The sequence below is a fragment of the Cornus florida genome, unplaced genomic scaffold (genome assembly GCF_030987335.1).
Source record: "Cornus florida cultivar Cherokee Brave unplaced genomic scaffold, ASM3098733v1 CherokeeBrave_3.0.0_Hap2_Chr08, whole genome shotgun sequence".
Taxonomy (NCBI): domain Eukaryota; kingdom Viridiplantae; phylum Streptophyta; class Magnoliopsida; order Cornales; family Cornaceae; genus Cornus; species Cornus florida.
The window spans coordinates 74,448,890-74,472,110 of NW_026775578.1; the positions used below are offsets into that span (position 1 = coordinate 74,448,890).

The 23,221-nt window shown below is 35.1% G+C and overlaps 1 protein-coding gene across 2 annotated transcripts; it reads right to left on the minus strand.

Annotated features, from left to right (window-relative positions):
• Positions 1–4,428: 4,428 nt before the first annotated feature.
• Positions 4,429–21,908, minus strand: LOC132268128 (E3 ubiquitin protein ligase RIN2-like). 2 transcript variants are annotated; one of them, XM_059768870.1, is made up of 14 exons: positions 21,746–21,908; positions 21,484–21,547; positions 20,479–20,917; positions 15,674–15,751; positions 12,958–13,044; positions 12,746–12,867; positions 8,533–8,629; positions 8,315–8,420; positions 7,376–7,533; positions 7,122–7,259; positions 6,972–7,039; positions 6,642–6,872; positions 5,763–6,144; positions 4,429–4,810 (listed from the first exon to the last, which is right to left on the minus strand). In XM_059768870.1, exons 3-14 carry the CDS (start codon positions 20,716–20,718, stop codon positions 4,754–4,756), a joined length of 1,764 nt encoding a protein of 587 aa, XP_059624853.1. In that variant the 5' UTR covers positions 20,719–20,917; positions 21,484–21,547; positions 21,746–21,908; the 3' UTR covers positions 4,429–4,753. The 2 variants fall into 2 exon arrangements, with proteins under 2 accessions (XP_059624853.1, XP_059624852.1); XM_059768869.1 differs by lacking the exon at positions 21,484–21,547.
• Positions 21,909–23,221: the final 1,313 nt, after the last annotated feature.

The window sequence follows — 23,221 nt, forward strand, 5'->3', positions numbered from 1 at the left end:
ACGCCACTAAGTTCGTTAGCACCATAGCGGCGCGAATCTGTCTTAAGGATATAGAATCAAATTCAAGCCTCGACTTTTAATCAGGTTCATTTATTTTATAGTTTTATTTGATTATATTAAGCTATATATTATAAGAAATTATATAATTATAGATTATTATTTTATATTTACAGATAATATTTAAATAAATAATATTATAGTATATAGTATAATTAGACCGAAGTTTTGGACAACACTAATCAATTTTCATTTTTATTTTCTTGGCTAATTAAAGAATTCTCACGGATGATCCACCAAGTGTTATCAATGACTGTTTTACTCTTTCTGGAGTTGTCTGGTTCTTCTTTCTTAGTTTTCCTTTAAGCTTTTCTTTGCTGTTGCCAACCATATTGTTCCATTCATTTTCTTTTCTTTTTCATTTTTTGAATCCGTAAAGAAAGAGCTTATGAGGGTCGCTTTGTTTTCCTGAACCATCCATGACTTGTGGTCTGTTATTAGATCATTCTACTACTGCCATTGAAGTGTGCTTCAATTCTTTAGTTTCAGTTCTAATTTATATATATATATATATATATATATATATATTACTTTAAATAAGTGCTCGGTAAATATTGAAACTGAGTTTGTGATTTAGTTTGTGTTCAATTTTTTTTTTTTTTTTTTTAAATTTTATCTAGCAGGTAAATTTAAGTCATGATTATGGAGTTGTTAAACAACACGCACTTAATATACTTTATTAATTAATCATATAATTCAACCAAATTTTATTTGACAGAAAAATTGCTTAGTAATTAGAGAACATAATCCTATACATTATGTAACATATTATTTCTACGTTGAGAAATATTCCAATTACTTATGTTTTTGTTCTGGTTAAAGGAGTACATAGTACTATCATTCAAATTACTTCTTAATTTTCTCCAATACTTCAATTCAAAATATTTTGTATATACTTGTATTTGAAGTTTGAACGCATCTCCCACGCTAAAAGAAAAATATATTGTTTTTTAATGCTATTATTTACCCAACATCAAATGACTAACTATATATATCAATAAAACAAATGAAATTAACGTGAATCTATCATCACAAAATGATTTGCCCATAACAGGACTCATGAAATACATTCACAAGAAGTCTGTGTTTGAGAAATTACAAAAATACCCTTTTTCTCAATTCTGATAGTCATTGCAAAATAATAATAATAATAAATAAATAAATAAAATAACAGTTATTGCTTATCTAAATTCGGATCCCCTCGGGGATCTGTGCACCATCCTTAATATGATTGGACTGCATAAATATTTAAATTCGGATCCTCTCGTTAGGGGATCTGTGCACCATCCTTAGTATGATTGGACTGTATAAATAAATTTAATATCAATTTGGCTTACAGAGATTCGTGCCTGTAAGCAGCCTTACAAGTAGTATTTAGCCAGGTTTACTATTCTTTTAATTTGATAGGTTAAATATCATGTGAAGAGCAGGCTCCCTATAAGCTATTATTGGGCATCACTACACTGAAGAACTGGTTTTAGTTATTATTTAAATCATATGCTTATGAAAAATTGCTCATAGCTTGAACAAATGATATGAACTTCAGAAATTGTCTGCCCGCCCACAAAACACTACCATTCTGTTATTTTTAGTAGCCTCTCTTCTGATTTCAACCAATAATTTGAGTAAAAATTATCCAAACTGTCTGTGCACCAAAACACTCCGAGCGTCCAGCTAAAGGTCCTAAAGCCAAACAACAAGCAACGAAAATGTCGCACTTTATTTTGCTCAAAAATTGCTAAACATAAAAGTTTAAACATAAAATTTTAAATTGTCAGGTGATCTGCCTATCTGTCCTTATAAGCCTTCCTATCCAGACCGTATAAGCTTTCCTATCTAGATTTGATATGGAATAAAAACTTCTAAAATTTTCCCACCCACCTGAGCTTAACTTATGCCGCCCTCACTGCCATTGAACCACTTAACTTACCCATCTCCATTAACCACCCCTTAACAAAACCAAACTTAAACTGCTGGATGGTGTTATCTACCTATCTTTACTAGCCATAGACCCTCCCCATCCGGATCATGCTGTGTAACTAAAAGAAAATAACTCCAAGAAAATCGTATTTGTTTATTGTTTATCATTTAAGCTTAAACATAATGAATGTTTATGTGTAGCTTTTATTTATCGATAGAAAGATACATTGTTTGATAACATAAAAATATTTGTCTTGTTTTAAAAACAATAAACATAAAAATATGTTTGTTAATCTTAAAACTATTTTTAAAAACTTCAACACCAGTTTCAAACAAATAATAAGAGCTTATATGAAGGTACTCATTGCTTAAGTAATATTTCAAGATACCCATTATAAATACTCACAAAAATAACGTAAGAATGAAGCTTTGGATTTCTTCTTGTTCTTTGGCTTAATATACAAAGATAAGTTCACTTTTTGACCACGTCCTTTCGAACTAATATAGTTCAATATTTTGTCTCATTATTTGACCCACTTCCATCGGGACCATTGCCACTAATATATAGTGTATGATGTATCTATACATATAGCTCACTCTCTTCACTGGACTCCTAAATTCTCTGACAATGTTACTCGCAACCGTTACTCACAACCTTAACAAATGTGTTGCTCGTCACAAAAACACCGATCATTAGTGGAATGTATGGCTCTTTGGTTATGCAAAGTCATAAAGGATAATGTTTGTTTTGTTTCTTAGCTTTTAGTTTTGTTCATGCCAAAAAAAAAAAAAAAAAAAACGTTTTGACGTTTATAAAATAAGTCCCTGTGAACAATAATCTATTAACAAATATGTATTTCTTCAAAATCTATATATATAAACAATAAATTGTAAACATAAATAGTTACCAAATGGTATTTTATTACTTTAAAGCTGTTCTTGGTTGTTGCCAACCGGTATTATTTATTCCTTTCAGATCATTTATTACTGCCATCGAGGTATGCTTTATTTTTTTAGTTTAACTTCTTGTTATTAATATATATATATATATATACACACATTCCTGGGATTGATATTAATATGACTTTAACATGATCGAAATTGAGTTTGTGTTCAAGTCATGCTTATTGAGTTGTTGCACAAGACCTACTTAATATATTTTATTCATTGGTCACTAGAAGAACATGATAAGTATCAACACATAAAATTTCTTATAGAATGTAATTCTCTAAGAACAATTACCTCTTTCAACTGTGCCTAAAGAGTGTAGAAGATGATCATTCAAATTATCTTTTAGTTTCCTCTAATAACTCAATACCAGATATTTTATAAGAAAAAACATATGAATTTTGTATTTGAAGTTTGAACACCATCTCCAACAAAAAAATATTGAATTTTAATGCTACTATTTACTTAGCATCAAATACTACACAATTCAATAAAATCCAGACTAGTATATATATATACCAATAAAACAAATGATATTAACATGAATCTATCATCACAAAATGATTTGCACACAAAACGCATGTAATATATTCACATGAAGTGAGTGTTTGGGTAATTACAAAAATACCCTTTTTCTCAATCACAATCTTTTAAATGATATAGTCATTGCAAAAATAAGAATAATAAAATGATAGTAATTGCTTATCTGAATTCGGATCCCCTCCTGTATTGCACCATCCTAAGTTCCTAACGACAATGGTACTTTCCTCCTCTTCTATAAAGAGGAGTTTCCTAGTGTTTGTTCTTGAGGCCCTCTATAAGCTACTATTGGCTGCGCTACATTGAAGAACTCATTGAAATCATGAGTCATCATATGCTAATGAAATTTTGTTGATAACAAATGATAGGGCTTGGAACTTGAGGAATTGTCATATTGTGCGCACACAAAAATTTCTTCCTAGAGCATGTCACATTGCCACATTGCGCTTTCAACTAAAGGTCCTAAAGCCAAACAACAAGCGACGAAAATGACACTTATTTTGCTCATGAATTGCTAAACATGGTAATGTTTTAAATATAATTTATAACAAAAGTTTAAGTTGTTATTCGATGCTGCCTACGCGCCCCTATAAGCCCAAGACCCCCTCCCCATCCGGATTCGATGTGAAACAAGAACCTCTAACATTCTCCCACCCGTCCAAACTTACTTGTGACGCTATCATTGCGGTTGAATCATTTAATTTGCCCATCCCCTTTAACAAACCCTTAACAACGGGAGGACACTGTAAAGACCCAAACACCCCAAGATTGGGCACTTGGTGAGAAATTGAATGAAGGACTAAGCCTATGATACCACTTGTAACGGGCCATGAGGTTGCATTCCGACCCAAAAGCTTAAACTGTTGGATGGTGTTGTCTACTAGCCTTTGCAAGCCCTAGACCAGACCCACCCCATCCGGATCATGGTGTGAAACCAAAAGAAGACAATAACACTTTGCAGGATTAAGGCAACAAAATGTAGTGTCAAAATTAAGATCAGGAAAACAAACTTGTACATGTGCACATGTAGAGCAAATTTATTTTCTTTTACAAAAATGCTATATCTGCACATCCTTTTTTTTTTCACACAAGTGGCAGCAAATTTAGTAAATCGCCTGTATGTACACTGAATGGAGCTTATAGGGTATCAAACAGAACATAGTGAAAGACAACAGAATGCTGCATGGTTCAAGAACCTTTGGTAATGTGTCGCCAACCCTTCAAAATTCTTGAACCTGTCTATTCTTGCAGCACAGACATTAGAAACAGAAGAAAAAAAATTACCGAGTCACATTTGGAGAAGATTATTCACAGTAACAGTTGCAGAATTTGTTCGCTGCAAATCCTGCAAAAATTTTGATGCATTAGAATCCTGAATCAAACTAAAAAGGTGTTTAAATTCAAAATTCATTGATTTGAAAATACAGAATCCACCAAGATGGGAGAGAAATTGTATTTAAAATGACCAGAGTTTCACTAATGCAGTGTAATATAACTGTTCCATCTAAAAATATTAGTGATAGACTTTGTTTATTACTGACTATGCTAAACATGGTGTTTAAAACTGCATTTGACAACAACCATCAGAAGGCCATGAACTGAAAACACCTCAACTTTGTCATAGTTTAGAAAATTGGTGCTAGAAAAAAAATAATAATAATAATAAAAAATAAAAAGAAAAATTAGATTCAAGTTGAGAGCAGACTTGTGCAGATATAATGTGAAAGGTCAGGTCCATCTTCCCGTCATAGCACCCAGTCGGTTAAGCACAAGTAGTGACCCTTTTCTAAATGCTAGAGGGAAACAATGCTTTTGAATAACCATTAATATCCTTTTTCTTTGAAGTTATACAGTTTTACACTTCAGTAACATAAATGAAACCAACCAGGACATAATTATCAACAACAAAACATGATAAAAATAAAGTAAGAGAGAGAGAGAGAGAGAGTAGAAGAAACCAAACAGGAGCAGTTGCACTGAGAAAAACATTAGAACACCCAAAATTTTGACAAATATCAACTTCTAGAAAATCTTACTCTCCTTAGCGGTATCATTCTCATCAGAACAAAAGGCTTGAGAACTCATCAGAATAAAAGATTTAAGTTTACTGAAGTTGTTGTTCTTTTCTTTTTCTTTTTTTTCATTTTTTTTTTTTTGTGTGTGTGTGTGTGTGTGAGAGAGAGAGAGAGAGAGAGAGGGAGAGGAAATGGGTAGAAAACCTTGAAACATCAAATAAGATCCAATAAGGGAGGGGGGAAGCATCAAGTAAGATAACACAACTCAAATCATAATTATACCTGAAAAATTAATTCATCAGGGATGTGGGGAAGCACCTCCCGTACTGTTTCAGCCATGGCAAGCATATTTGCTACACTATCATTGGCAGCACGTGAAATAGTCCTCATATGTAAACCACCAGCACTTGCAGGGTTCCGTACAGAACCTGCAGGAGGAACAGTTGAACTGGATGTACCAGCCTGAGAGGGATTTGTGGGCCAAAGACTCCAAGTAGAATCTTCAAAGGCAGTCTGGGCATATGTTTCTCCTACAGCAGCGAGTTGCCTCATCATCATCTGGACTCTCCCTAATCCAACTGATCTAATAGCAGTAGATGGACCAGCACCATCGAGACCCCGGCCACCCCAAGTATTCAACCAACTTGGATCCATTCTTGTCCCCCTGAAAGCATGCAAACAGGAAATTAAACCAAAAAAACAATTATAAAACATAGACTGGTTTAAAGAATGGCTGTGGTGTAAAGAGAGAGAGAGAGAGAGAGCAGTGTGTGTGGAATCGCTTAGTATTTAGCTAATGGAGGGTTTAAAACTGGTCCGGAGGCTAACCTAGTGTTTGCTATTTTTCTTTCTTATGGTTAAGTAGTTAAACAGTTTCTACATGTTCCATAAAAAGGAGTATTCAGCGCATAACAAAATAGAATGTGCCCTAAAAATGGTAGAACCAGGTTGCAATTTTACCCAACTTAAAATATGACAAAATTTCATCTGATGGATGCATTGTCGAAATCATAAAAATGTATTTCCATGCCACATAATTAAGAGGTGCTTTTTCAATATAATTAGTCAAAAGAACCTGCCTTAAGCAATGCCCTCCAGCCAAGAGTAATTAAACACAGGTAAAATAAAGGAGGAAAAAAAGATACAAGTACATAACCAAACCTCCAAGCACCACGTTCTAAAGGGTTCTCTGCCTGCTCAGGGAACACTCCTGTAGGCAGGGTATGACCAGGATTATCATGCCGATCAAGTCGGGCACTTATTTCACGGGCAAGTTGCTCATCAGTTGAAATTTCTCCGGCATGCAGGTTTGCATCGTCTACAGGTCTGCCCACAAAAAGTGGTTTACGACAAGTGGGGCATGAATAATTCTCACTCGAACCTTGATCCAACCTTTTATTAAAATGTAATTTCAGTATTATATTGAACTTCATAAATTGCAATTAAAGGCAAAGAGCATTTATAACTTATAACAACAAATATAGATCTTACCAAGATCTCAAGCATGCAAGATGAAAAAGATGGTTACAAGATAGCTTCTTAGCCTTAGCCATTGGTTCCTGTCATTGGCCAATCTTATCAAATCTTGGAGATCAAGAAAATTACTAAAAGGCAAACAATGAATGAATTTTCTAAGCTTACTCTACAGATAGCACATTCATCATCAAATGCTTGTAGCTCCTCAGATGTCGCATCAGGAAGTGCCCCGTGAAGAGTCCCTAAAGCTATTCTCAGTTTTATATATCCTCTGATACGCTTTGCAATTGCACTTAACAGGGCCTGGTTGTAGTATGAATTTGAAATTTAAGTGCAGTGAACATGACATCAGAATGCCAAAATAACTAAGCTAAATGAATGTTGAACCATTGAAATCAAATCAAGCGAGAAAAAATTACACGTATATTTAGGAATAGGACTGCATCGACAAGATGGAATGCCATGCCATGAAGCCACCAAATATTTAAATAGTGACCAAGAGCCATAAACAACGTCATAACGTCTAGGAGAAACCCGAAGTTACGTATAAGAATGCCTTTCCATTCCCACAATGAACCTGCATCAACTCTTGCTAATTAGAGAAACAAATATAATAATGAAAAATCAAATCAAAACAAATCCAATGCAAGCAAGAATCGCCGTAAACCTGAACTTAGCAGCATCAGCAACAACACAAGAAGAGAAAATACACCAAAGTCAAAAGAAACTTCTTGAACCTTAACTTTAGCAAAACGCACAAACAAATGACATTGACAAGAAGACCCACAAACTACACAGATGTCAAATTTACAGCAATCACAAGCACTTGTAACTTAGAAGACAAAAACAAACACTGATGCACTTTCTGATTTTTATACCAGTTCAACAAGGTCAGACATAACCAAAAAAGGTGCTGTGAAAGCACCAAGTATTCCCTTCACTCTGCACTGCTTTCCAGTGACTTAACATGCTTTAAGAATTCACTCAAAACGACTATATATCTTTGGAACGGAAAATCATTTCACATGCTTTAACCATTTCACTGAAACGACTATATATTTCATGTTTCACAAGACAGATCTTCTTTCCAACATCACAAATTCTAATATATAAAAATAAAAATAAAAAATAAAAAATAAAAGTATCAAACTTACTTCATGTTTGGGACGACTTCTCTTTTTTATCTTTTTCTTTTTCTTTTTCTTTATTTTTTTTTTTTTTTTGTCCCCCCCTTCTGATAAGTATTCACGCTTTTATGAAGGGGGAAAACAGGAAAAATGGGACCATAGAAAAAGAGTACCACCAAACAAGAAAATAATAAACACCACATGAATACATATAAATGATTTGAGGACTACCTGCTGCTGATATATCAAAGAGTTTAGATCTTTGGCAATCGGTGCTATTTTCTGCTGAGTGATGGAGCCATATATCTAGCAACTGAAATCCATGGACCACAATTGCCTAAAAAAAACATTTTCTAGACCTTAGCCTGAATTATTCTAAAAATTGTATACCCTGAGACTTATTGATGAATACATTCATAAAGAAAATTAGGAAATTTTTGGTAAAATACCTGTAATGTCTCAAAAGCAATGCTGAGAGGCTCAAAGAATAACAACATGAACATAGATGAACCTAATCTTCTATATATCACCAGACACGTCTTTATCCTGCAAGAACTCCAGTAAAAAACATGTGAGGCATTGGAGGGTAAAAGGTTCATGCATGGACATGAACTTAAAAAAAAAAAAAAAAAGGAATAAATAAGTAAAACTAAAATATACTTCAAAACAGAAAAAGCTCAAAGAAATCATCTCCATCATTTCAGATAATGTGTTATTGTGTCGAAAAGATGTTACTTTCTAACGCTCTAGCTTCTTCATCACATTTAAGATAATGTGTCATTGTGTCAAAAATATGTTACTTTGTAACAGACTAGCTATTCAAAAAAATTAATATGTACCATGATTTCTGGTTAGGGGCATTGTTTGGGATGTAATGGATGTTTTGGGGGTATGCCTCCAGGACATCATCTCTTAGTCTATTTGCTTGAATTGTTCAGCAAGGCTTAGTCCTTGCTTTTTATGGTGTCCGATTTTAGGACCTGAGTTTGGTGAGGGTATGCCCTCTAGTGTACTTTTACTATATTGTTTTACTTATATATTTTTTCCATCATTTAGGAAATAATATGTACCACGATTTCAAAAAAAGTCCTCACCAAACTCAGGTCCTAAAATACAATATAGAAATCACAACACAGTTGCAGCTCCTTTATAAGTCTTTAGTGCATATAAAATATTTGGACAAGAGATAAGCATGCTCAAGTTAATTTGAGAATTTGCCAAAATTCAAAGTCTTTATCATTTCACGCAAGTGAATTTGTGCACTCTCCTATTTATTCATTCTCTCTCCTTTTTGCCCTCCGACTCTTCCCTTCCAATGTTTTATGTTTAAATCATGGACAATCAAACACAAATAGAAGATATATCTAAGCAGATTCACTTAGAAGATATATCTAAGCAGATTCATTTTAAGGTCGAGGTGGAAGGGTGAACATCAAATGCCGAGTCAATATCTAAGCAGATTCACTTAGCCGTTCGCATTCAGGAGTAAGAAAGATAACTAGTTAGCGGGCCCATCTGTTGTCAGTCCATATTGGATGGATCTACCCCTCATCTTCTAATCGTTTTTCTACACTAACGCCCCATCCCCAATAGATGAACAGAAAAAAGCTGAAGAAAGGTGAGAGAGGGATTTGATACTCAGCTATCTCCCTCTTCCACAAGTAGGTGAAGAACAAGAAGGCCACAAAACCCAACTAGGAAACCTTTCACTGTGCCACACCAAGGTGCTCTCCAAATTTCTACTCGTATAGAAGTAAATGGACGCAGAATTACTATCATAGCTCATTTTTTTTTTTTTCCCCCTTTGGGTGGGTAAGAAACACACACACCCACTTTATCCTGCTTGGGGCTTGAACCCTCGACCTCCCCTTTGGACAGGTGAAGGTCATACCACCTATGCCAAGGGCCTGGTTGTCTCACACAATTATTTAAGTCTCTGGAAAAGAATGTCAGGATTTCAATTACTAAATGAAAGGCTCTACTCTACTGAAATTGAAATCCAAGCAAGGTAGTGGACAGTGGCTGACCTTTTTTTGGCATAAACCAATTCTCCCAGAAGCCCTTTATGGCATTCTCTTTTTCTTAGAATAATGGCACCCCATTATGGAACTTTGACAAATTAAAATCCGCAAGCGACGATTCCCACTCTTATGGTGATGTCCATTTTTGTAGCACAAAATCCTCAACCATCTTCTATTATTACAAATAAGACAGTCCTCAAGGGTATGAATTTAAAACATATTTTTAGTGAATCACTTGTAAACTGCTTTTCTAGATTCGCGAGTATCTCTTCTACATCTCCAATGCAGAAATGTTCACACATAATTAAAAGAATAAAGACTTTAGGTCAAAAGGTTGTGACATTTATGAAGGACCAACCCTTGGATTTTTAGTCTAGATTCGGTAGTAGAAGACTCGTCTAACAAAAAGGAGAAATACACATTCCATAATGTTTGGAAATTAAGTCATGTGTTGTCATATTCCTCATCAAGACAGAGTTGTATTATGTTGAAGTATCTTGAGTTGTTCGTGGACATCTACTGAAGACTTGGCAGACACAAAATTCAAGGGACACTCATCACACATTTCATCAATCACACATTTCAAGGCCTCGATTGACCGGACATGCTCCAGTAGGCTTCATTCAAAAGCTCGATTGATCGAACATGTTGGACCTATACTTTTTAGAACTCTATTAAAATACCTAAAACATATGAGACTCCAATATTAGCTATAAAATGGGGTTTTGACTAAGGTTGCAAATGAACTGAGTTGTTCGTGAACAACTTTGGCTCGGTTCGTCTAAGGCTTGGCTCGGGCCCATTCGCTAAGCAAACTAGCTGAGCTCGAACTCAATTTCTAGACTCTTTTAATAAACGAGCCAATCTTGAACAGTATTGGGCTCAACTCGCCTAGGCTTGTGAACATGAGCTCACGTAGGCGCGTATATGTCCTTGACCATAGGCTCGTATAGGCTTATGAACACGTTCATAAATATAAGCTTGTATAGGTTCATGAACTTAAGCTCATGAACATAGGCTCGTGAAAGCTTTGTATAAGTTCATGAACAAGGCAAAGCAATCATGAACACGAGCTAAAACCAAGCCCAAATAACTTCTGTTATTAAACTAACCAAGCCCGAGTTTTTCAAAGTAATGACAATCTGAACCGGAGCTCAACTTTTCGAGCCCATCAAAATCCCAAACTGAGCCCACAAGCAAACAAGCTGAGCCTGAACTGACTAAAGCTCAGCTCGGCTCGATTGGCACCCCTCGTTTTGGCCAGTCTAGGGTGAGGAAAACAAGAGAGATTCCTCACATATTCAATCTAGGGTTCACAAAGACTATTCATGTATGATTGAATATCCATGAAAGAGATTTTACTTAGATTAATTCTTCAACCGAACAATCAAGAGCAGACATAGGAGAGCAATTACTAGAGAAGCAGATTCCTGAGGAGCGGATGTTGTAGACAATCGGGTGGATGGCCTGGAGACTTTCGGAGAAAGTGCGGCATCATCTGTCTCTAGACGTAACTAGGGGTTTGAGATGACTAAACTGTTAACATGGTTGTAATCTCTTTTTTTTTTTTTTCTTCATAGTAGATTATGCCTAAATGAATAGGTCCCATGGTTTTTCCATTTTGAGGGGTTTCCACATAAAAAATCTCATGTATCTATTCCTCTCTACTTTGATTTATTAACTGTTCTACTGCTTAACTGTGGTTTGATAGAAAATTGAATCTTAACCTAGATCAAACTCCACATATAACTAACTGGAATTTAAGTTATATTAATTAATTGTTGAAAAGTTAGTTAAAAGCTAAAAAAATTTCACAAGACCTATTCAACCCAAGGCGCACTAAGGCACTAGAGGTCCTCTAGAGCCCACCAGGCACAAGGCGAGGCGCGTGCCTCAGTGAAGTGAGGCACATAATGAAAAAAAATTAAATTACTATTCAAGCATTCATATTCCATATTAAAGGCGCAAATGTTGTCAAAGGTGCACCTTGACACACAACATGTGCAAGTCTTGAGCCTCTATGAGCTTGGAGCCTAGGCACGCACCTAGACGCGCCTTTGACGACATTGATAGCACATATATCTAACTGCAATTATTTATTCATAATTCTATGTTAACAAGTGCGTACCTCAAAACAAACATTATATAAAAAACATCATTATATGTACACTGCCAATACTACTTCGCTAATCTCTTTTTTTTGTTAGTAGATTTTTCTCGTATATCAAAAAGTGTCCACCAAATGCTTGACTTGTTTTGGCCGTTTTTAGCATACTAAATTTTAGACGTGTTAGGCATGTCGACAATGTTTCTAGAAGTGTCAAAGAGTGTTCTGTCCAATACAGGTTAGACACCATGTTAAGCAAATACACATCATCTCTTCAGAAGTGTTTGTGCTTCATCGACAGCTATAAATTACATTTCCATAAAAGAAAATATACAGATATATATATATACATCTGTTTTTAGTTTTAGTCATACTTTTTGATGGACTTGCAGAATAAATCTTTATTCCCAAAATTAGTGAAACATTATTTTTGTTCCTATGCATATTCTTCTCTCAAAATTAAGAATGCAAAAAAGATAAATTTCCAATTTCAAAGCAGCTATTTAGAAAAGACTTAAAGGCATAAAGCAATACCAGAGCAAGTCGATACATATGATGAACAATAATACAGAATATACACGAAAATATGTCCAAGGGGATGCAGAAGGAGACGCATTCAGACGTTCAAGACGCTCTCTACCCAAAGCTTGAAACATCTGTACAATACACATAGGTTACTTTAATGTAAGATGAGCCATTAAGTTGCATCCATGCAAAAGCTACATTTTAAAATATAATTCAAATACCTTTAAGGAACAAAGGACAATCAACCATGTTGACCATAGGGCCCCTTGAGATATTGTTGGCTGGACAACCAATGGAAGAAATATCCCCTGTTCAACAGTAATCAAACATCAATACATGAATAGCAATCAAATAAACATTGACGAAAGAGTAAGCTTAGCAAACATATCTGTATAACTATATAACCCATTAGATATATAAATACATACATATAAATGTATGAGTAGACTCAACAGAGATCAATGTGTGTCCAAAAATTACTTAACCCATCCAACTTCACAGAAGTGAAAATAGCACATTGTGATAAAAAACTCAACAACGACACAGATCCACACTGATCCAGAGAAGCAATCCAAATTAATCAATCTGTTACAGTTGTATTTTTCTTTTTTTCCCCTTGGTCGGTACCATATTGATACAATTCAACAAGAAAGTTTTGTGTATAGCCTCCAATCTTCTATCAGTCTCTTAAGTACTCAAACATGTTCCAATTAGCCAAAAAGCGGTGCAAAGGGGGAAACCATTATCAGACTTTTCGCAAAATATTCATCAAAGTATGCCATGTAACGTTAATACAAATTCCATTCTCTAAATTTCAGATGTTATGAAATATGGGATCGTTACCCAAGGCTATGACAAGACAGAGTATGCACGGTTTATTAGACCTATAGAGGGTGAATAGGTCTTAACGATATTAATTTGGAACTTTTTTTTCAGATAACCGGTAATCCTTGTTCATTCGTTTGTTTACTTGTCTCAAAATATTCACACAAACACATAAAGCAGGAAATAAATAAAGTAGTGAACAAATTTTTTTTATGTAGAAAACCCCAGATAGGGAAAACCTCGGGACCCGTAATGAGCAATCCACTATGAGAAAGAAGTTTTACAATCATGTTATCAGATTCCCACCCTAGAATCCACTAGTTACTCCTTGAGACTTATGCCAAACTTTCCACTCGAGTCTTGCTCCATCAATGGATCCCTCCTCACACAATACGCCTCTCAATGGTTTATTCAATCCTTCATCTTTGCTCTACTTGATCATATTGATTTAGTCAAATCGTCTCTAACGTACTCCTTGCTTTGAAACCCTCAAGAACATAGTCAATTTCAAAGTATAACTTTCAATAATTCTACTATTGAATTTTAAGAATTTCGAAGTAACTTTCAATATTTATACTACTGAATTTTAGGTGGTTTATTGAACTGGTTTATTTCAAAGTTCCATAACTTTGAAATATGATTTTGAGGTTATATGAGTTGGAATTTGTTGTCAGGAAACTTTCACAAATTTTTTGTTTTGTTATATATTTTTTATGATTTACGCAAATTGCCCTTTACTACCATTGTGTTTTGAACTCTGGTGTAGATACCCTAAATATAGATAGTATTTAAAATGCTAATGTAAATTATGTCCTGTATATGATTAGTAATCCTATTGAATCTAGTTCACAAAAACATAAAGCTCATAAAAAGATTCGAAGTATATAACCCTCAGAAATTAAAATAAGACAGTTTGGCCAACTCTGTCAGTAAATTTGCAGCATACAAAAAATTAAAGTAGAAAATATTCAATAATAAGAAAACAATTGTTCTGCCTTAAACAAACATTTTTACTATGAAATTAGATGTATCTAGTTTCGATATAATCAGATTTCATGTAATTTGACTCTTAATCTTGAAATATATGAAAAAAATTTAAATGATTAAGGTCAAATGTCCATGGAAGTGAAAATTCCTCAAAGTTAATTGGGTTGTTGAGGAATCTATCCAAGATCTTAAATCAATTAAAAAAATTAAAAATCACAACCTCTTAGGAAGGATATTTCAGGACAGATCGTGGCAGTATACATGTGTACATTATATACATATATAATGGTAAGGGATGTGTGAACCACCTTATCCTTCATTATCCAGCGACAAGTGATGTGTGGTCTTTGTTCTTGGTTGCTTTTGGCATGGCTTGGGTCTTTCCCGAGTCCATGGTTGATATTTTTGAGGCTTCGAGAGGGTGTATAGTGGAGAGCTGAGCCAGGGATGCGTGGAGAGCCACGCCCCTTTGTTTATGGTGGGGTCTGTGGCATGAGAGAAATAGGAGATCCTTTGATGAAGACGAGTCCCCTATTTGGTCTCTTAAATACAATATCCTTTATACTCTATTTTTTTGGTCAATGGGGCAAATTGTATAAATTTTGTGGCATCTTTTGGATTTTGTGGATAGCTTGAAATTATAGTGCCATTTTAGGCTTCTTTGTATTCCTTTGGGAGAGCTGCTATCTTGAGCGCCTTTAATGAAATCTTATCAAAAAATAAAATAAAATCGTGTACTTAACCAAGGAAATGGCTCTACAAAGAGGCAACTAGAGACGATAGATCTATGTACTCTTATCTCAAGTAGTTATGACGAAGAACTGTTGAGTTAGTTGTTTATGTATGCACATATATATCACCCTTAGCTTAACTTATTATTTCTTTGACACCATAATAATTTTAACTCTTTTATATCTCTTCAAGTACAAAAATTTTCAGCCTTAAGAAGAAAGCATCTACACAGTTTTCAATGGGTATATTATCATCTTACAATATTGCCAACTACAAAGTAAAGGGCAAACAACAAAGTGTGACTGCAACCACCATTATGGGCACGGATGAGATACCAAAAACATACAGCTATGAGTCACAATTTGGCCTACATGTCACTGTAAGAATATTTACCTTGTAAATAACATAATTAATAAAACGTTCCACCAGTTTTCGAGTTTCAGATGGATACAGCTCCACAAAAAATATAGTCTGCATGAAGAGTGTAAATGAATCAGTTGAAATAAGATAGTCATGAATAAGTTCACCAATAAAATGCCACTTTTATCAAAATAAATCAAAATTAAACTTTTCAAGCAAGAGAAATAGCCTATAATAGACGAAAAACAGCATTGCAAGCCCCACCAGGAGCCTTTTTCATAACTATCAATTTATTTAAATCGACTATTGATGTGAAGTATCTTCCCTGTCTTGTTGTTAAAAGTTCTCATAACAAAATTCACCAAGTTGGAGACCAGAATAGTAAAATCTCTCTCAAGATTTACTTAGGCAACACAAGGAACTTCATAAATGCAATTTCTCTCCCAGGTTTAGCTTGAGAAATAAGTCTTATCCACAGTTCACTAAGTTGAGGCATTGCAGTGGTCAAGGAACTCCACAGTTAGACACGTGCAAAAACTGGGACTACGTAAATTTTAAACTAAATCTTTTAACATCAACACATCTCTAACCTATAGCCAATCAGATAAACACCTCAAATGCATTGTTGAGTAGCGGTGAGAATTGAAGTATGAACAAGTGGTTTACTTGATTCTCACTTAACTAACAAACATAAAGGGAGATAAATAGGTCTATTTCACTCTTTTTGCATGATTTTAACCTTTGAAGGATTTTAATGGCATGCACACAATTACAAGAAGCAAACTATAGTAAAAATTGACTAAGAGAGATAAACATGATTTTTACGTGAAAAACAGCAGTGAGAAAACTACAAAGACTCATCGTAGGCCAAAGATCCACTATGAATTAGAAAAACACAACAAGTTCAAGTTCTTTCAGAACTACTCTCCTCAAGTTGCTAATCCTAGTGCTCCCGGAATCAATTGCCTTTGATTTTTCTCCAAGGATTAGTACCCTCTAACTGATGTTTTTCACAATCACCATTAGCACTAGTCCACATCAACACAATACCCTCATGATAATCTGCTTCTCGTAGTGATTTTCTTCCATTAACAGGCCGTGTTGGATGGCTTCAATGAGAAGTGAGTGGATATATAAAACTCCAGTACTTTCACAATCACCATCAGCACTAGTCCACATCAACACAATACCCTCATTATAATCTGCTTCTCGTGGTGATTTTCTTCCATTAACAGTTGTGTTGACCGTGTTGGATGGCTTCAATGAAAAGTGAGTGGATATATATACACTAGGGGTGGCAAAATGGGTCAGAACCCACCAACCCGCCCATATCCGCCCAGTTTTTAATGGATTTGGGTTAACCATATTTAACATGGGTCAAAAATGAGTTGGATAATTTTTAACTCACTAATTTTAAGGTCAAAATGGGTTGAATATGGTTAACCATATTTCAGCCCACATTATTAACAATCCAAGTACATTGATTAGGGTTTGGTTCTGGGTGCACCCCTCTCTCTCTCTCTCTCTCTCTTCCCTTCGTCGTGCAGCTCTCTTTAGCCATGTAGCTCTCTCTCTCTACCCTTTGCCGTGCAGAGAAAACCTTATATATATGTGTATATATATAAATTCTCTGCACAAACAGAGAGTCTTGAGCACCGAGAGGCAAAACCCATTTCAGTGTTCGTATGCATATGTATTCAACTGGGTTTTGGGAGGATGTGTGGTGTGGAGACCGCACTTTAGCATGTTCATTCCCTAGACTGTTTAGGATTGCGGTGGATAGGCATGCCTTGGTGGCTGACTGCTATTGCCTTGATAGCGGGAGACCGGTTTGGGATGTGCTTTTTCAGCGATCTTTTCAGGATTGGGAGATGGATGATGTGTTTGATTTTTTAGAGTTTTGTATAGCCAGGTGATCTGGGGAGGAGGTAGGGATTCTCTTGTTTGGATTTCTTCTGCTAGGGAAATGTTTAGTGTGAGATCTTTTTTCGGATGCCTTGTGGACTCGGATGGGGTGGTATTCCCTTGGAAGGAAGTGTGGCGAACTAAGGCACCATTGAAAGTGGCCTTTTTTGCTTGGACGGTTGTGTTGGGTAAAATTGACGCTGGATAATTTGAGAAGGAGAAAGCTTATCACAGTGAATTGGTGTTGCATGTGTAAGTGCAATGGCGAGTCGGTTGATCATCTTCTATTGCGTTGTCCAGTGGCGGTGGAGTGGCAGTGGATTGTTGGAACCTTTTGCTAGGTTTTTTTGGAGTCTGTTGAGTTATGCCTAGATCTACGAGAGGCCTGATGGAAACCTGGAGAGGGGTTGGATGGGAGCACAGGCTCGAGGGCTCTGGAGGATGGCGCCCCTATGTCTTTGGTGGTGTTTGTGGAGGGAGCGGAATAGAAGATCTTTTGAAGGAGAGGAATCTTCCATCAGTGTTCTGAAATCTTCTGTTATTAGCTCTCTTTGTTTTGGGGGTTTGGGTAAACTCTGCTCTTCTGCTGAGGAGACTATTGAGTTTTTGCCTTCCCTGAGGCCTTAGGGTACCCAGGTTTTTGTGGTTTTGTTAGGGACACGTTCCTCTTTTGAACGCTTTTTTAATGAATTGCTTATTTATAAAAAATAAAAAAAAAAAATTGAAGAATTTGAGCAACGTAAGAGAAAGCAGGAGGTGTTTTTCTCGATTAATCTCCTCTCTAAGTTGATTTCATGTTTTTGCAGATATGTATTAGTGTTTATGCTTAACTTTAGCTTTCAATTTTTGTAAAAAGGTCATACTATTGTTTATCTAATTGTTGTTCTAAGTTTCTTGTTTTCTATCAAACACCTTGTCAACATTTTTGTAATACTGAAAAGGAAATGTAAGATTTTTGTTGTGGGAATGCAAATTGTGTTGAGTATACAGTTGGGTGTGATTGTATAGGGGACAATTTTAGTTACCCTAAATAATGATCTGTTTTGAAGAATATGATTGATTGTTTGCTGGCTCTTGATCAAATTGATAAATAATTAGTTTCAGTATTTATAATTAGTCTTTATATTATTTTTTGTCTAGATCCTGATCTAACTTTTCTACTATATAGATCATATGTGAAGCAGTGAATAATCTATTTGTTTTGTTGTACAATAGTTGTAAATAATGATCTGTTTTGACGAATATGCTAGTTAGTCTGCTGGCTCTTGATCAAATTTTAATCATCTCTGTTTGTTTCTTAAGGGTGCTGCCACCTCTGATCTGTTTTTCAATATCCTTAATAACATATATATATATATATATATATATATACAGTCTCATTAGAGAAGCATAAGGCGCACACTCTCCCTTTTTTGTTATGTGTTTTTTTTTTTCCCCCTTGTAAATGGGTCAGATTCTTTGTAAATGGGTTGGATACCCTATAAACGGGTCGGTCCTATTGTGAATGCCTAATGGAATTAGTTAAAAAATAATAATTAATGAGTTCACGGATCATAGCAGGTTGACCCTGTACATTTTTGCCCCGCCCATTTTCAACCCGTTCAGAACAGGTTGAATATGGGTCTTGACCCATGTTTGACCCGCCCATTTTCAACCCGGTCCAACCCACCTGTTTGCCACCCCTAATATACACACATATACCTCATTTGGATATATGTGTGTATGTATATATGTATATACATATATGCATTTGGATATATATACACACACACGTGCATGTGGGACAGGAGGACAACATGTGCCCGGTAGTGGACTACAAGGTCCTCTAAAAGGCCCAACACCACCATTGTCAACAAAAAAGTTGAAATTTGTATTTTTTCCTGGTGTGTGATTGGAATTTGCTACGAATGTTCAAAATCGAAAAGTACATACAACATGTTGCTGCCCTTCTTCAAAATCCAAAGCTTACCTTAACTTGCGGCATTAATGCCACCAGTCATGACCCCACAGCCAATGATGAAATCATCCCCATGAAATGAGAAGTCTTCAATAATATAGAATAAGAAAACTGAGTGCTACTAAACCATTCATAATAGGTTATTTATTGACCCATGTGAAATGGAGGACTTCCTCTGTTTTCATTACTTATTCTTGGAAAGCTCTCTCTGCAAAATTCTGGAGAGACGAACTTTCGAATTTTTAAAGAATAAGAAATTAAATAGTTAAACCAAACAATAGGTCATTCTTTGAACAGGTACATTTAAAAATAAATAAATAAATAAAATAAAATAAAAAAACGAAAGTATATAAATGTGCCATAATTTTATTGAACAGGTATATTGAACAAAGAACATAACAAAACAACATCATTAAACTGAGATATTATGATAATTTGCATCTCATGTAATGGCAACTTGACACCATGGCCTTGATTGTAGATTCTCAGTAGATTGGGAGTTTTTTGCAACATCAGTGCATCATCTGGGGGCTTTTGTAATTTACGATTTATAAGTTTATATTATTAAAAGTTGACGGTATTAATTAGTTCTTGTAACATAAATTCTGGCTATGCTCCTGTCTATGTCATTAATATTTTATGTTTTCTCAAAAAATAATAATCTTAAACTTCATCTCCTCTCGTGATAAAAGACTAAAAGCGAATCAACAAGTATGCGTAATATTTCTGAATGTGTATGAGAATAAGGTTAAGCGCAACGCATGCACTAACTGTAAACACATCTAACAGAAACAACTATCTAGAGTCTAAGGTCATAAAGCAAATAAAAGCAACTGTAAAGAAATTAATATTATGTATGAGTACTTTTTAGGCAAGCTGCATCATTCAACATATGTGCTGCTTTGCACATAGTTCCAGCAGGAAATACTGATCAGCAATTAACACTAAAAGTTATTAAAAACCAGAGAATGCTTACCTTAAGACACAGAATGAGCAGGATAAATACGTTGAGAGCAAAATTGGCCAACAAAGCAACTGTAGTGTAAGAACCCAAAAGCAGCTCTAGTGCACGATCAGCGTTCCCAGAAAAAATAGAAATCTCATCAGTTAAGCCATTTGATATCACTTTCTCAAGTGACAGTCCCGTCCAATACTGGATGCCAACAAAGCTTAACACTGTGCAGACCACAGAGATTGATAAGTAGCTCACAGCCATGGACAATAAATATGGCTTCTGTACCCCAACCAAAGTTCCAAATTTTCATGAGACTCAAATTAGCATGACCCACTTTGTCCGCAAAATGTATCAGAGAAGAAGCATGCTCGAGAGGAACAGGCTATGACTTATCTTGTACACCCACCAAAATCAATCCTTTAAATTATCACGAAAATGTCCCAAGATGAAATCAAGAAGCCTGCATTGAAACCAGTAATAATCTGTAATTATAAACAGAAGGGCATAAAAAATCCTAATACACTTTTTAAGAGGCACCATAATTGTGGATTCTCTCTCTCCATTTCCTTCTCGCTATTTTCTCAAGTCCCAACTCAACAAAAACCGGGGCCAGACTGGTTAAGGTCGGCTATATTACTAATTTTTTTCATTATTCCACTCCATCTAAATCCGTAGTTTCAATTAAAGCATAAACTACCCCATACATCCTCATAGCCTTAACTCAAACACTCTTGTTCTGTGCTTCCCTAACCCAACAACACCTCAACCATGTATTCTCACTGTTCTCAGCCAAACACGAATCACTAAAAAAGCTTCTAGATCCAGTGGTGCAAAGAAATAATCATCTATTACCAGATAATAGGTGGAAATGCAGCCAAATAACCTTATTTTACATACGGAATCTATTTGTACAGTAACAAAAGGGTTCCAAAAAAAAACCCAATTTTGAATTTTAAAAATCTCCAACAGGTCAACGTGCAAATAAACTAAAAATTACGAAAAAGCTTCATAAGTGGATCTAATTACATGAAATTCGAAACCAAATACAGTCTCTCCCCATAAATTCAGACAAAATTCTTCCATTTCTGACCTGAAATAGCCAAATTAATCAAATACAAGACCTACCAGAAACCCTACGATTAACCAAACAGAAAAAGGAATAAAAAAGCCCAAATGAATTGATCAAATGAATGAAGAAAAAGCGATAAATAACGGATTGTAATTTATACATATAAACGTGTTTATTTATATATATATAAATAGAATAAATTCAAAGATCATCGCAAACCTGTTTAGATCCGCTACAAGGTGTTGTAGCGTCGGTGGATAATTCTACAATTACCTAAAATTTTCCGGTCAATTTTGTTTGGAGAGAGAGAGAGATTGGGTCTGTTTTTGCGGGAAAGCGGAATGTAATAAATCTAATATAGTTGGAATAAAATATGAAGAATTTGGGTTGTTTTGTCAAATTAATATTTGACCATCACTAAGTAAAACAATAAAACAAAACATAGTTTTCTCATAAACAATTTAAATTTGTCAATGGACTAATTTTCTTTTCTTTTTTTCTTTTCTTTATTTATTCTTTTAGTAGCAACAGAGGTAGGTAATCTCATGTTTAAAGTGACATTCTAAAATATTGTTATATACCCATAATGAAAGAACAAAGTGATCAAAGGTGATGTTGTTGCGGCTATTGTAAGTTTTTTTTAATTCTGGTCATTTAAAAGTTTTTTTTTTTTTAATTCTGGACATTTACTTAAAAGTTTTAATCATATTAATATTGTTTTGATTCCAAAGATCTTGTCGCCTACTCTTGTTTCGCACTTTCGGCCTATTTTTTTTTATTTAATATTGCGTATCGTATTATTGCGAAGGTGATGTCTAATAGATTGAAAGTTGTAATGGATGCTATTATTAGCGGACGCAAGTGCTTTTGTTGTAGGAAGACGAATCACTAACAATATTCTTGTCACTCATGAGATTCTCCATTACCTTAAAAATAAAAGTAAGGGGCGTAAGGCGTTCATAGCGCTCAAACTAGATATAAGCAAGGCCTATGACCAGATTGAACGGGACTTTCTTTTTTAAATGATGCATCGTTTGGGATTTCATGATCATTGGATTAAACTGGTTTCTGTCTGTGTAGATGTATCTACAGTTACTCATTCCATTAATATTAATGAGAATCTGTTGGTTTCTTCTATCCTTCCAGAGGCTGACGGCAAGGGGATCCTTTGTCGTCGTACTTATTTATTATTTGTGCTGAAGCGCTTGCTTTAGCTATTAATCGTGCTCAACAAGCTTGGGTGTTAACTGGTGTTTGAATCTGTCGAGGGGCTCCGAAAATGTCCCATTTATTCTTTGCTGATGATTCGATTGTCTTCTGCTCTACTTCTAAAAGTGAGGTTGCCTCCTTAAAACGCATTTTGCAATAGTATGAATATGCCTCGGGTCAACAGATTATATTTGCTAAATCTTCCACTTTCTTGTCTAAAAATGCTTCAAGTGGACTAAGATTTTTTTTGAGTATGATGCTTAGTTTATCCGAGGATGGTATGCACGCTCGTTATTTAATTGTGCCGGCCATTATTAGGAGATATAAAAGAGATGTGTTTCAGTTTGTGTCTCAACATATGTTGGATCGATTGGGGTCCTGGAAATCCAAAACTTTATCAGCGGGTGGAAAGGAAATCTTAATTAAGGTGGTGTTAAGTGCCCTTCTTACGTATGTTATGTCGTCATTCCAACTTCCTCGATCACT